Raw genomic sequence first — 14,901 nt, 5'->3', positions numbered from 1 at the left:
AAGTAAGAAGAAACCCCAAACGATAAATGAAACTCAGGAGTTAAGATTAATTCTATCAAATCAATAGGAAAATCAATGCGGAACTAAAACTTACAAATGATTCACCATTGCAAGTGTAAAATAGTGACAAAATCCGTTAGAATAAAGCTTTAGCTATACCCGGTTCAAAGCATTAAGCACCAACGAATGAGTTCCCTCCAACAGACACTGGCTTTTAATGACTTTTACTGTAAGTACAAAGGCAGCATCTCCCACATCTCTGGAAGAACCATTCTGGTGTTCATTCTTCATATCTGGAACAATGGAAAACAGCCTTCCTCAGAAGAGCAGATTTAATATTCTCCCCAGTATTAACCCAATATTATTAACCCAATATAACAATCAAATTGAACACACAGGTGACTCAGAGGGCGTATCTCAGATCTTATGACATTTTCAGAACGCTGTAGTTACAGAGACTGGAGTCCCTCCAGATTTACATTGTGGTACAAGTACATTGTGTTTGAAATGACGATTTCAGCATGTGTTTGCCCACTGCTTACTGTGAAAACGCAAAATCATGCCAAAGAATTTTGCCTAAGGTACATTGCAATATATTACTTTTTTGAGTTACTGGGTTTCTCAGTGTTCCTGATACCTACTTCAGAATGCCTCTTCCTTCTGGAAAGGAGACACTATAGAGAAGCTATAAACTAGTTGCCCTTTCTCACTTGGCAGCACATAATAGGCCAAATTTTACGCACAGTTGACGTTAAGTGGAAGGTGAGTACAAATAAAGGAACTGAGAAAGGTCTTTCAGATTTACCCTTCTTGTAGCTATTGGCACTTGCAGTCAAGTGGCACTACACAAAGTACCCAGAAATCCTTTAAAAGTCACTTCAGCATTCGTATTTGTTCCGATTACTATTTTCCCCATGAATTACTTTTTATTCCCTATTTAACCTGCAAGTTCCAACATCGAGTTGGCGCTCTCTTTGTTTGACTATACTTTAGAAGGGCCTCCCTTTCATGATACTGGCAAAAAAAGTGCCTTGTCCACATGTTAGAATATGTATGTCAAGTGTTAATCCTGCTGTTTATTGAAAAGAAAGGAAAGCATTAGGATTATAATTCTAGAAACAGAAGGAAACTGAAAACCTGCAATCAGTCTGCATATTAGCCAAGTTACTAGTTTCAGAGTTACTGGTTTTGTAAATGTTCAACTAAAACTGCTGAGAGATACTTGCAAAAAGTTGCTCTGGAAAAAAAAAACCAGTAGCCCATGTCTGCACTCTCACACTTAATATCAGAGGAAAGAAATAGGATATACAGCAGTAAACAGGTAAGAAGAGTTCAAACTTTCCCCAAATTCTATTAAAGGTATAGAACTAACAAAGAACGTAATTTTCCCACAGTAGATTGCCTTTAACAAGTTTTTTTTTTGAAAGGAATTTCTAAGCTAGTCAGTTTGGCTTCTCCTTTTCTGTAGAAAGTAGTATATAATAGTATATTTCATATCTTTAAATCACTGTCTTTAATTTTGGTGTCAGAGGTCCAATTTTTATGTTCCTTCCAAGAGATACTATTTAAACAATTGCATTTTGGGTACAACAATGTTGATGTCAGTATCACCATTTGTTCTCACTTAAAGGGTATCTATGACAAAAATACACAATCACACTGATAGCTCCACACTCATTCCCTTGATTCCTTTGAAGTAATGGAACTAACTCTTCACTGATGAAATCAAGGGGAAATCAGCAATGATAATTTTGGTCTGTTACCTTCAATACCTCAAAAGTTTTCCTCCATCTTGTATGTTCTTGAAGAGTTACAGCTGCTCTCTGCTATGTACAGAACTCCAGTAAATCTTTTGAAGTCCCATTAAAGGCTGTCTCATTAGATAAGAAAGACTAAAACCCAGCTATCTAATTCTATTCTCTGATTTGCTGTATGATGCCACACCAATTATATTTTTGGATGACTTACCGGGCATCATAAAGTGTAAAAGGACTCGAAGTGCTTCCAGTTGTAGAGAGAGTGATTTTTCATGTTTCCTCATGGCTTTTACAACTTCTGATACAGCTACTGTCATTATATCCAGATGAGGGAAACTGAAAATATTGTTTACAAAATAAATAAAAAGAATGCATTTCTAAATTTTACATGTATTTGCTTCCTTGATCACACTGTGTGATAACTCTTTAGAACACTGTAAATCTTGTGTGAGCTACAAAATATAAGTTAAACTATGGTACTTTTCTTCATCATAGCAAATACATTATTTTTGTGCCATTCCATGAATCCAGCCTATGTAACTAATTCCACTCTAGACTACTGAGAGGTAATTTGCAATCCAGTCCAGAACAGTGATACACAGAGAATATAGTATTTCACTCAGGGTGAGTGGTGGATTCATATATTTCACTTTGATACCAATCCAGATACGTGAAAAGAAACATCTTCCTTAATTTAGTGCTCTGCAACTGTCATAAAATACTGATGAATTGTCAGATATTTGTAGAATAAACAGAAAAATATCAGTCAGGTTAGGTTCTAATCTTGAAGAAAAAAAATAAATCTCAATGTCATTAGCATTCCTAGAAATGGCAGTAGTCAAAGGCCACTAATTCACTTTTAAGGTTATTTTATTCTTTCATTTTATAATACTTTTTATTCCTGTGAACATTTATGGAAGTTTTGAGATTTTCTTCTTTATAAAATGAAATTATTCATAAGAAATTCTGTGACTATATCTTGAGTCTGTCATTTCTTCACAGACAGCTTAGCATATACAAAGCTTTCAGGGAAGGCTGGAAAAACTTGGAATCACGTTCCCACCCTGTATACCACTACTTATGAGTCACAAGTTTGATTTTCCAGTCCTGTTCTAGAGCATTTGCAAAAGCCAACGCAAAAGTAATATTAACACAACGTTATTTTAATAACCAGAGTTAATATTGTGGGAAATTTCTTAGCTCTCAAAGGAATTCAGTGTGGCTAACAGGAGGGGAAACCATCTAGCAATAGTCTATTCAAACCTCACTGCTCAAGAACCATGAAGGGAAGAACATGCAGCTCCTTACACATATCCACCTGGGCATCTGACTACAGGGCTTAAAAAATTCAATGTCTTGAATGGGGCTGTTAGCCTGTGGTCAATTTTAATATGAGTGAAACAGTCAATAATTTAAATATAATCACTTACAGCACTGAATCTCAGAAACCTTCACTTTGGAAGTGGCCACGTATTTCTAAGCATATTACCTTCCTTTGAAAACATGATTCAGAATTCTGCAGGCACTTTCAGCAACTTCAGGAGAATGTGGATGTTTCCTCATTATATCCAAAACATTCATATGTATTCCTTTAGCCAAAAGTGTCTTCCTAATATTTACTACAACACAAAATAGTAAGCATCCCGTATGTAAATCTCTCTCTCTTTATGTATAGGTCTCAAAACCAACAGAACTGCTAACTTTTTTTCCCCACTTTTTACAATTTTTTTCCTCACCAAACACACACATCATAAAAGTATAAATTAGCATGGGAAACAATTTCAGCTGAAGCTGACTTCTGTTTACATAGCTTAATCAAGAGCATTATAATTCCCGAATGCCTAATATGTTTAAATACATCTGCTATTTTTACTTATATTAAGTTACCTTAAGGGAAGGAGAACGTACAGCTTTACTTTCATTTTCAAAAATGTTTATTCTTAAACAATTTTTCCTTTTAATTGCACTCTGTGATCATGTAGAAAAGCTAGAATTTAAAACTTTCAAAACACCTTCTAACTTCCAAAATAAGGCTTCAAAAATTATATTATATTTATTCATTCTATTTACTTTGTTAATTCATTTTTTTAAAATTCAAGCACCCAAGCACATGTTGTAGCTATAATGTAACCAATACAGCTCAGAACACTATAAAAATATTCTACATTATCATGATAACTACCACCAATTCTTGTCATTCCCAGTTCAGTACATCCATTTCAAATGGTTAATTCAAGCAATATTCAAGCATTGTGCCAGAGGGTTTTACTAAGCTTCTTTATGTCTATCATTTCTGGCGTAAGCACATTCATTTAGGGGGAAAAAAAGAAGACAAAAAAGACAAAATAAAAATTTGCTTTAGATTTCCAAATGGAATCAGAGGCCTACTTGTCAGTAACATGTTATGAAAATACCTGGTATAATATATAACAGTATGCATACATTTATGAGATCTATTTCTTGATATAGATATATATTTATCTCATAAATAACTATAAAATCTTTTCATTGTTAGGTTTTATGTACTTGGATGGCTCAGTAACCTAGTGATAAAACAATGCTTTCTCACCTAGAGAATGATAATTAACTGCTAGTCTTTATCTTCCTATCTAGCCAGTGGTTTTCAATGTGCAACCTACAAACCACCATTTCAAAGGGTTCTAGGAAATGTATCTTATAAAAGCAGGCCAACTGTCAGTAGGCTTAAATACTCTACCCAGGGGTCCACATCTCCACTGGAAAATTTTGAGGGGGTCTACAAATCGAAGTTGGGAAACCATGTTAGGGACACAATCAGGACTAAAGCAATCTTGAAAACTGTTATGCACATGCTTAACTTTCTATAAGTAATTTGATTCACTGAAGTCAACAGGACTGCTCAAATACTCTGTGTTAAGCAAGAAAATGGTATTTGTTGGGCTGTAATCCTTACTCACGTGATTTTCAACAAATGCTGCTCTTGATGAAATTCAAACATGTGATAAACAAGCATACAAAAAGAATGCACTCTTTTCATGTCTCCTGCTCCAAAAAATAGCAATTGCAAACCGGCAAAGAGCTCTTTACTTCCACATACTCTCTTTGATACTAGCCAACAATAGCTTTTTCAAAGCAAGGAATAAACTTCCTACTAAACACAACTGCATAATATTCTAGTCACAGGGAATACTGTATTCATACAACAGCACACTAAATATTATTTAATGTTACGGTAATAACTTTCTGCTGAATTAGAAAGTAAAGACAATTAAATTCCCTTACCATTTTGTTGTGACAAAATTGCCAAGGTACTAGCAGCTGCCTGAAACACTTCTTTTGAAGATGAGTGCATCAGCATGGACAGCATCACTGCTCTGTCTATTGGGAACCTTTCACAGAGAGAAACAAATCACTGCACATTGACCACATTACAGCAGTTACTTCATAACTGTAGTTCAGTCTCCTAAAAAGGTATTAAGCGACATAATTAAATCTTCAGATGATTGTACTTGGCTTCTAATATGAGGCAGCACCCCCCCCCCAACTATGCCCTTTCATCTGATTTGTGGGAAAATGAGCACTGCTTTTCCATACTTCTTACATACTAGATATCTTTATCTTCTCTATTTTCCCTACTCTTAAATTCTTTAGTCCTCTCTATCCTTGTTGCAACTGAAGAAGAAATTCCTTTTGAACTATAAAAATTAGCTTTATTAGACTGTGTTCTGACCTTTTATTAAAACACTAGCAATTTTGCCTGAGTCAAGGTTAGCACAATTTTCAAGAAACTTTCCCAAGTGTTGTTGATCACCATGCATTTCATCATATATTAGAAAACAAGAAATAAAAATAAAAATAATTGAAACATGAGACCCCAAATGGCCTAATAGCAGGTTTTCATTTTTTTCATTTCCAAAAATACAGTTCAAGATATTAACACTGACTGATTATCTCCATCTCCAATCTTCTCATGAAGGTTGCGTTGATACAGAAACAGATTTTTCAAAGCCCAGCATGCAGCCTCCTAAATATAAACCAAGAGGAGACAAAGGATTACGAAAATATGCTTTTAGAATATCAAAAATATATGAAAAAAATTTAAATAGTTTGTTTTTCAGTCTATGACAAAGGTACAAGGTGCCTTATGTAGAAATACAACAAGATGCGGACTGTCACATTCTTTACAGCTGGGATAGGCCTGAGTTACAAACATTTGCCACAAACTCATTATTTGATTTGCATTTTGATACCTATTTTAGGCTGAGATTAATTCTTCTGTTGATGGTCTTGTGTTTTGCTGCTGTATTCAGAAGAGCTACGTAAACAACAATCTTTGGATGGCCAAAGTTTCAGGTAACAAGTCTCATCTTAACTACCTACAGTTGATCCAAAGGAGTAACTGAAACCAGCTGAGGTGAACAAAGATAGAAAGGCAAGACAGGTAAGATTTATTCTAAATCTAATCCAGTCCTTAAGGCCTTGTTTGCCCAAGGATAAATAGAAGAAAGTGATGTTGCTAAACATTTTATTTAATGCATAATGCAGTCTCTCCACAGCCCCATCATCCAGAAATTCTCACCAGCACATCTGTGTTTCTTCGGTGCAGTTCTAATGCTCTGTAACATGCTTCCAACCAGCATAATTTTTCTTCCTCCTCCTCTTCTTTTCTTTCTTCTAAGTCTTGGTTTAAGAATATTGTTTCAGCTTGAAATAAAAAATATTTACAATAAATTCTTGTTGTGAAAACAAAACACTTATATCTTAACCTTCCTGTAGTCATGGAGGTGCTCACGCTGCCTATGTGCGAAAATCAGGAGGAGGATTAGCCTTTTCTGGGAAGCGAGAAGTCTTTTGACATAAACTCTATGACAGATTTGAAAAATGTCTTTAAGGTTATAAAGGGACTAAAAAAATTAATTATAGTGCAGTAAATTAGGTACATAGTTACAGATCAGTCAATGCTCAGGCTCTGAAAAGACCTGCACATGCTTTTTTTTTGTTGTGTGTTTACATACAGAATACCACAGACATAAAATATAATTTAACCACTTACCACAGAGCCATCTAAATTCTGAAGCAGTGCCATTAAAAAATGAAATGCAAATTGCAGTTGCTAAAAGAGAAATATCTGGTCCTAGAAAGTGCAATAGAATTTAAAAGAAATAATTTTATACCTGTGATTTTTCAGCATTTAAGGAAAAAAAAAGTATCAACAGTGACCATAATATCTGAGGCTTACTGGAGTATGTACTGATTTCTAGCCTTTGCTATTCTGGGGACTCTTAAACAGCATCTCTACTGACTTTTGTATGGAACAATTACTCAAAGACAAAGAGGATCAGATTCTTAGCTTTTTGCAACTAACTAAACTAACTTCTGTTTCAAAATAATACCTGGAGTGTACTCAAGGAAAAGTTTAAATTTTTTAATCGCTTTCAGAACTCAAGCACAAGCATTGATTTGGTGTTGCTATCAGCTGCCACAATGTAATCAGTACTGTCATACATGGCAAACACAGCATCAAATTAGTGTTGTTATCTCTAGAGATTTTATGTTAAGTAGGGATTATCCAATATTTGCCTAGGAACAAACAGGTTGCTTTGTTAAGATCTGTCAACATAACTTACCAGCTCTGAACACTGTGAAGATGCTGGACATATGATGTGAACACAGCCACGTCATAGTAAAACAATGAACTGTAAGCATGTAGGAAATCTAGCTCTGTCAAAGCTATCCTGCCTGAGGCTTTCATGTTAAAGAAATGGAGTTCAAAATCATTATAGGAAATTACCACTATAAAAAAATTAACAGTGGACAGATAAATGAAATAATATATTTATGTATTTAGGAAGAGATTTACTCACTTAGAAGAGCTAAACAACTGAGAGCTGCAGCTTGTAACTTTGCATTTTCAGGATATGTTTTAGCAGCCTTCACAATGACTTCTGGAACTTTATGTAATACAAGGATATTGAAAAAATTTCCTGAAAATACATGAGATATTAAATTAATATAAACACATATCTAGGGCTTTACACGCATTTAACATAAATTTCTCAGCACACAATGCACAAACTTTGTAGCAAACTATGGATTTCTTATTAGAGGGCTTGACACAACAGTGTTTTATCTGTGGAAAGAAGAGGTTAAGGATAAAAAACAGCTGGGATCTAGGTTCTTTGTGTTTTTTTACGAAAGACTGACGTTTAATGCAAAATGAAGTGCACATTGTCATCAAAACAAGAAAAAATACAGTCAGTGTATCACTTGCAGACTTCCTGCCAGGAAGTCAATACAGTCCTGGTCTTGAATTCCTGCAATGATTTGATTTATCCTATCAAGCAATTGGTTTAACCCTGGTTTGCTCTCTGGTTTTGCCCTCATTAAATAGATCAAGGTCAGCATTATAAATACAGAATACATACATTCTGGAATAGTAGAAAAAACTACCTTTTGGTGATAAATATATTTAAAGCATAATTTTTATTATAGGCTATTTTATAGCCTACAATACAGTATTTATATTTATTTTATATTATAGGTTGAATAAAAGGAATTCTGCAAAAAGCAAGCAAATGAAAATAACTTCCCTGTTTGTTGTAAAAACAAGTATCATGCATAAAATACTACAGCAATGCTCACTTTGTAAAACAGTTTGATAACTATGGTTTCTATTTTGATATTAAATTTTGTTTAACTCTTGATTAGTAAAAATGAGAATCACACTAGCAATGTGACAGGTCAAATTAAAATCTGTATCAATGTTTCTCAAACCCTTCAGATGAGGTACAAAATTAAGAAGTCTCCCATATTTGAGAATCAAAACTACAATTACATGCTGAAGACAAGCAAACCTCATTTCTTTCCCTCAGTTCTGGTCCTGAGTCCTATAGGTGCTGACTACCTTCAATGTCTAGTTTTTTCACCAGAAGTACCTCTCCCAATGTTTTATGGTTCAGTTCAATTAGACCAAGTTAACAGAATTCTTAAGAACAGACTTTAAGGCAAGTCCTTTCCAGATTCATCATTCTAAAACCCTGGCCTTAACACCTATTACCAGTGCAACTGGAAACAGTATTTTTCTTCTTCCCCTGTAGTAGTGTGGTCATGTTATACCAGCACTGCTGTTTCTTGCCGTACTTTAATGGAAATGGTATGTTCGTGTAAATATGTTACTTACCTCACAAAATTAATAATCTTAGGCTATGTGATGAGTTATTACATTGGACTTGTGGCTGGCCAAACAGGTATCGGTCAATTAAATCTAGGGTAGTCATTACCAGATTAGCAAGAATGCATGATGGTGATTTTGGAAGTTAGTAGATGCTGACTTTACCATTCCACTGCCAGTTAACATGGGTTGGAAGACAGTGTCCATCAGAATAATTCTGGAAGCCGCACTGGCTATATGGAAATCTTCCAGACTATTTCCAGGAGCACCTATCAATTTCACATCTGTTTCCCTAACTGTATGGTGCTGTGGACAACTCTTCCCATAACTCTCCTGAAGTGGCTCCTTATTAAGATGAAGGGCATCTGTTATGCTGAAAGAAGAAATGGATCTTGTGGCTGCTTTACTTGTTGGTCAGCATACACACACGACAAATGTGTGACTGAAACCAGGCTGGCTGGGCTTAGGGCAAGATCAATGCATGTCAACAGAGTTGCTGTGTCCCCACAAGTGCTTGGTTTCCCTGCCTATCTTCAGTTAGCACTGCACAGGAAAACATTCAAGGGTAACATCACCTTTTGCCAAAAAACTGCAAATACTACCTCAGCGACCACCACATTTTCTTGAAATTTTTATTGGCTTTCTGAAGGGGAACTGGAAGTTGCTCTGCGTTGCACTTAAATTTGATCTGTATTTTCTACAATATCTGCATGAAGAAGCAGAAACAGATGGTGAAAGGATGGGACTGACTTGATTAAGGGGAGTCATGCACTGGTACCAGCATCTGCAGTAGCTTCAGGCCACCACCTGCAAGAATTGTGAAGCCTAACTCATGAGAAAAACCTTGGCCGAGTCCTTGATGAAGAAGAGCCTGCCATGGAGTGGGGGCTGCTCAGGCAGCTACTCACAGTGGTTTTGTATGCAGCAGGTGGAAAAACATTTATTTTCATTTGACCTTCCTATTATGTGGTCCTTGGGAACTGCTCAGATCAGCTTATTAAAGTGGCAAGAGAGAGGACAGAGCTGCTAAGAGGCACAACAAATCCCTTTTTGACATTGCCATCATTTCTCTTGATGTGACACTAGCCCATGTAAGCCTAGACAACCAAAGTACTTTTGCCCAAGTCAAGGGAAGTCTAGGAACCAGTGGTGCTTTCACTGCTGCAGCATAGGGGGTCCCAAGACAGGCACCATAGCTGGGCAGGAATGCAGCATAGGTCTCTGAAGGCAAATGCATTGCAAGGAGGAAAAACACAGTCTTGGAGAATACCTCCTAGGTAATTTTGTAGCTCCAGTTGTTTCTCACACATTCAGCACTGCCACTTCAAAAAAGAAATCTATAAGGAATTTTCTTGCTTTCTTATAGGAACTTTATATAGAATGGGATCTATTGATCTCCCGTTCTCAACTTGTGTTTCTCCCACTCTTTTGTCTCATTTTTTTCCCCGCTCTAATCTTTTACGGCAGCTTCTGTCATTGTTACTAATGTTTAACATGAAAGGATACCATATTGACTGTGGCCAGTGTTACCTCAGTATGTTTACATCATTAAAGACATGGAGCTATACACCACCCTGAGGATTAACTGGAATAGTAGTTCTCTCGTTGCCTGTAACGCTTCCTGTCAGTTAACTCCAACTCTTACAGAGTCAGAGTAAGCTAACCATAAACAAGTTTGTGAACTTACCCAATGTAAGCTTATGCAACAAACAGCAACTCACTTCCTGAACTGTTTCACTATTGGGGAAACTTTTCATCATTTCCACTATAACGTTGTAGCAGCGAACATTTCCAGACATGAGCACTTCAACATTGCTGGCTAAAGAAAGAAACAGAAACAAAAATTGCTTCTTAAGAAAAAAACCACCCATGTTGATTGGATTCTAATTCAGACTTTATTTAAATAGATTTATTTAGAAAACTGGGCCTATGTTTCAGTTTTTGCCTTGCAACTTGACAGAAAGGTGGCATTTTTTTTCTTGGTATTGCCATAGAAGACACAGAGTCCTGTCACTGACTCCAAGGGAGTTAGCATCACTCTGCTGAGGTCTAAAAACTCTCTTAATCATTCTTTCAACAGCTTGGCTCTCCTATATACAGCATAAAAGGAATATCCACAACTGTATTATTAAAGATAATAAGTCTTTTTAAAGCAGCAGGAGATCTTCAAATTAATAGATCTCTGAATATTAAACAATGATACTCTGTACGTTGAAAAAGCAAGCTCTGAGCGGGAAGCATTTCTGAAGCATTCTATTTGATATTGAAGTAATGTAACTTTCACAATGCTTTAAGAGGACAGCAATTTATTCATGTCTTTCTCAACTGAAAACACCTTTTTAAAGGTGTGTTCCACAAAATAGTATTGCTTCACAGTAAGTTATCATTTCACAGGTGACAATTATAAACATATTAAAATATTCAGAAGATTCCAAACTTGTTTACTACAGAAAGAGCATAATTAACTGCATGTTTAAATCCTGCAAGAACCAAACAATGGTACATTTGCAGGGAGCCACCATCTACCAGAACAAGCTAGAGAAAAGGAGGTGGAATGGATCTCATTTATTCTTAACCACCAAAACTTGGTCATCTAGGTTCTCACAACAACTGCTGAAGAGATCTGAGCATTCCATATGGTGACTTATCCCACCTGTAACAGATACCTTTCTTAGGGTTAGGTAGATTTCCTCTTGAGGTGCCTGTTTCTCCCCATTAAACAGAGGAGAAGGTTGGATGGCTGCCCATGACTACCATTTGGATGGCTAACATTCTGTGACCTGTCACCTCCCTATGGACTGTGGAGGACAGTCAGCAGCAAAGCATTTTCTCATTCCATTGAAACTACTGAGATTTAAAAGAGTTCTTGTACTGCATTGGAATAAACTCTTACCCTTCAATTTCTCATGACATATGAGCTGGAATAAAGTCTACATATGTGTAAGTGAAAGAAGGTATAGCGAGGTACAAATCCTTGATGTAACTCATTTGGAATAGAGATTTGAACTTCAGCATATGGGGAGACAATCATTTTACTACCAGATAAGCTAGAGTGTGTAATTACAGTGAATGATTTTCTCCATGGTGGCCTTGAAGGAATACATTTTCTTGCAGGTATTGTGGGATGTCACAAACCAAGATTATGAATGCTGGCAAAAGTAGCCTAGCTTTGCACATTCCTGTGCAAACTATCTCTGTTTCTCTGACCATTTTCAATCTTTTGTATCAGAAATGAGTGCTAAATACCTACTTTAGAGCAGGTCTGTCATGCCCTTCTCTTGTTACGCTTTGTGTAAGTATTTACTATTTTAAAAAGTACTTAAAAATCTGGCATCATCTTCCTTAGAAAATGGCAGTAACTTCTGGGCTATGGTAAAATTATTTCCGGCTCAAGGAATACTTAACTTTTTAAACACAAACTGGAACAGCATGAAGTTTGAGAAACAGAAACTAAATAGCTTGGAGTCTGATGAAATGTGGGACACTCCAGTCCAGTTCTTGTTTTGTGGCATACATGGGGCCAGCATGGTTCCTACAGAGCCAGGCAAGATGTATGAGCAAGGCTTTGTGAGGAATCATGTTTGCAAGAGTACAAGATTACGTACCTCATGGAAGCCATGGAGAGCAGGATCCTGCTCTATGCTTGCCAAAATTGTGACTACCAGCTGGAAGCTGACAAGAGTTGCCTCTGTGTCAACAAGATCAAATTACTGTCAACAAACTGACACAAATCATCAAGCACATTTCTCAGGATCTGATTTTGCCCACAACAGGGACTGCTGTTATCAGAAGACAAGACATAATGAAGACATTTTCTTCCAGTCCTTTTGCACAACACCTGAGGACACCGTTAAGACTCTATAATGTGCACAGTGCTACCAATGCTCTTCGCTGCAGCCACCACTGAATGATCAGAGGGGGTGTCTGAGTACCAGATACCTTTTCTCAGCCCTGGCCATTGGATTTACATGGGTGATTTTCCCCTTGTGGAACAGCCTCTGCCAACAGTGTTCTTTACCTGCTACCCAAACACACTGAAGATTTATTTAGTCAATAAATATATCTTATTTTTCAAGCATTAAAAAAAGACAGGGCAGGGTCTTGAACTTTGACCTCTACGGCCATGACGAGCATCTTTGTTACCTCTTACTCCAAGCAGAAGAACGCCTCTTTCTGTTATGAGAGATTTCAGTTTTATCAGAATGGCTGAATATGAAAATTTCGCATGAAAAATTACAAATCAGTATTTCCCAAAGAAAACAGAAAAGTAATTTGTCTGGCAACTCCCAACCAGTTCTCACTGATTTTTTACAATTACTGAAAGATTACCACAAACTGAGGTGAGGTGATGCACACTATGGGAGATGAGGAATTGAAAATAACTTTCAATAATGCACTTACATGGACTAGCTAAGGAATGTAATGAATAAAGTGCAGGAAGAATCACCTCTTCTTTCTCGGGAAACTCTTTAAATACTTTCAGTATGATCATATGATCTTTGCTTTCAACAAATTCAGTCAGCTGCTCTTCTGGAACTAAATGGAAAAGCAAGAGAGACACAGTATGTTTTGAAGAAATAATTCACATCCTGGTACAACATGAGAGAAGACAATTGTTTTTATCAAGTTTCTTTATATTTATTTTCTGTGTTTCACAGGAAGTAAGTTAGTCTCCACACACATCATCTTACACATTTATGACTCCTTTTACTAAAAACTGAGCTACTTTATAAAGACCTTTTTCTAGCCTGCACTTTATGTAACCGAGTTCCGACTTTTAAATGCTTCCCGGTGAATCAGTATCTTAAAAGAAGTCTTTTAGCCTTTTTCACAGAACGAACTTCAGATATTCCTCACCAAGACAATATATATTGAAGGAAAGGCTAGCATACAGTGAAAACCATTTGACGGAATGCCATTTTGCATACTGCATGATTTTACTTCACTTCTCAACTTTTTTTGATAATGGAGTTCTTTCCATAAAGACTACAGCCATGCTTTAATAATATCTTACCTTCATTGTAATAATGGCTTACGGTTTTTCCATCCCTGCCCCCTGTCATTTGTACTGAAATAACTGCGTGGCTGTGCAATGAACCAGATAAGGGAACTGATCCAGGTTGAGAAAGAATGACACATTTTAAATTTCGTAAGCAGAATCATTTTCTGAATCTGGTTCAAGCTAAGGCTAGGCAAACATTCACATTACAATAACTGACAAGGTGGCTCAGATGCAGGAAAAGATAGCCATAGGCAACCCTAGGAACTTGTTACATTAGCACTGCCATCAATAAGAAGGTATGCAGGTCTGTACCCAGAGCAGTCTGTAGATCTGTAAAAATCAGGGACTTATAAAAAACATGCACAGAAAATCTAAGAAGCTCAGACCTTTGTGGAGACTGAAGAGAAAATACAGCAGGACAAAAGTATTTAGGGAAAGTGGAAGAGGGGAAGGAACGCAGAAGATAACTCCAGGCACACATGTGTGGGAGGAAGACTTAGAAAAAGCAATAAAAATGGTGCCAGAAAGAACAAAGCTGAAGAGCTGGAGACTATCTTTGAAGGAAAGGAGTACAGCGGACTTGGTAGGAGTGCTAGTATTTCTCAATATTTATTTTGAAGCAAGAAACTCAATGCAAAGCAAGGCTGCTACAACAGTGGGACTTTTGGCCATTACACATGCAGTTCCTGAGAATTTTGCAGAAATTCAATACATGGCAAGTTCATTTCTCAGAATAAACACAAGAATATCATACAGACACATACTCATCTTTTAACGTTGTCAGGATCAAAAGCAAAATCATGTATTTTTCTAAAGTGCAAACATTTTGCTTGATTTTAGAACTGTTCATATGTTACTAAAATTTGCCAGTCTTTAAATAAACAATCCTGTTTTTTAAGAGTTAAAATCAAATGTCACTAGTCTTTGTTCCAGTGTTACTAACATTGAATCCCATCTTTTCAGTTAACTCTTGAGTCAGAAGTGAAGAGACA

At 36.5% G+C, this 14,901-nt stretch overlaps 1 protein-coding gene across 3 annotated transcripts in view; it reads right to left on the bottom strand.

Annotated features, from left to right (window-relative positions):
* LRRK2 (leucine rich repeat kinase 2) overlaps positions 1 to 14,901 on the bottom strand; it is a 70,579-nt gene that overhangs the window by 43,823 nt on the left and 11,855 nt on the right. For 2 of the 3 annotated variants that reach the window (XM_052789218.1, XM_052789217.1), the window contains exons 6-14: positions 13,309 to 13,443; positions 10,595 to 10,726; positions 7,601 to 7,720; positions 6,316 to 6,440; positions 5,681 to 5,760; positions 5,019 to 5,125; positions 3,247 to 3,376; positions 1,969 to 2,093; positions 160 to 293 (exon numbers count right to left, since the gene is read on the bottom strand). In XM_052789218.1, coding sequence (XP_052645178.1) covers positions 160 to 293; positions 1,969 to 2,093; positions 3,247 to 3,376; positions 5,019 to 5,125; positions 5,681 to 5,760; positions 6,316 to 6,440; positions 7,601 to 7,720; positions 10,595 to 10,726; positions 13,309 to 13,443 — 1,088 coding nt within the window. Of the gene's footprint in view, positions 1 to 159; positions 294 to 1,968; positions 2,094 to 3,187; positions 3,209 to 3,246; positions 3,377 to 5,018; positions 5,126 to 5,680; positions 5,761 to 6,315; positions 6,441 to 7,600; positions 7,721 to 10,594; positions 10,727 to 13,308; positions 13,444 to 14,901 lie in introns of those variants that run through there. The other variant, XM_052789219.1, reaches the window with a different exon arrangement.

Source organism: Harpia harpyja, chromosome 6 (genome assembly GCF_026419915.1).
Source record: "Harpia harpyja isolate bHarHar1 chromosome 6, bHarHar1 primary haplotype, whole genome shotgun sequence".
Lineage (NCBI taxonomy): Eukaryota > Metazoa > Chordata > Aves > Accipitriformes > Accipitridae > Harpia > Harpia harpyja.
Note: the sequence above shows the minus strand (reverse complement) of the source record. Positions and strands in the feature narration are given on the sequence as shown.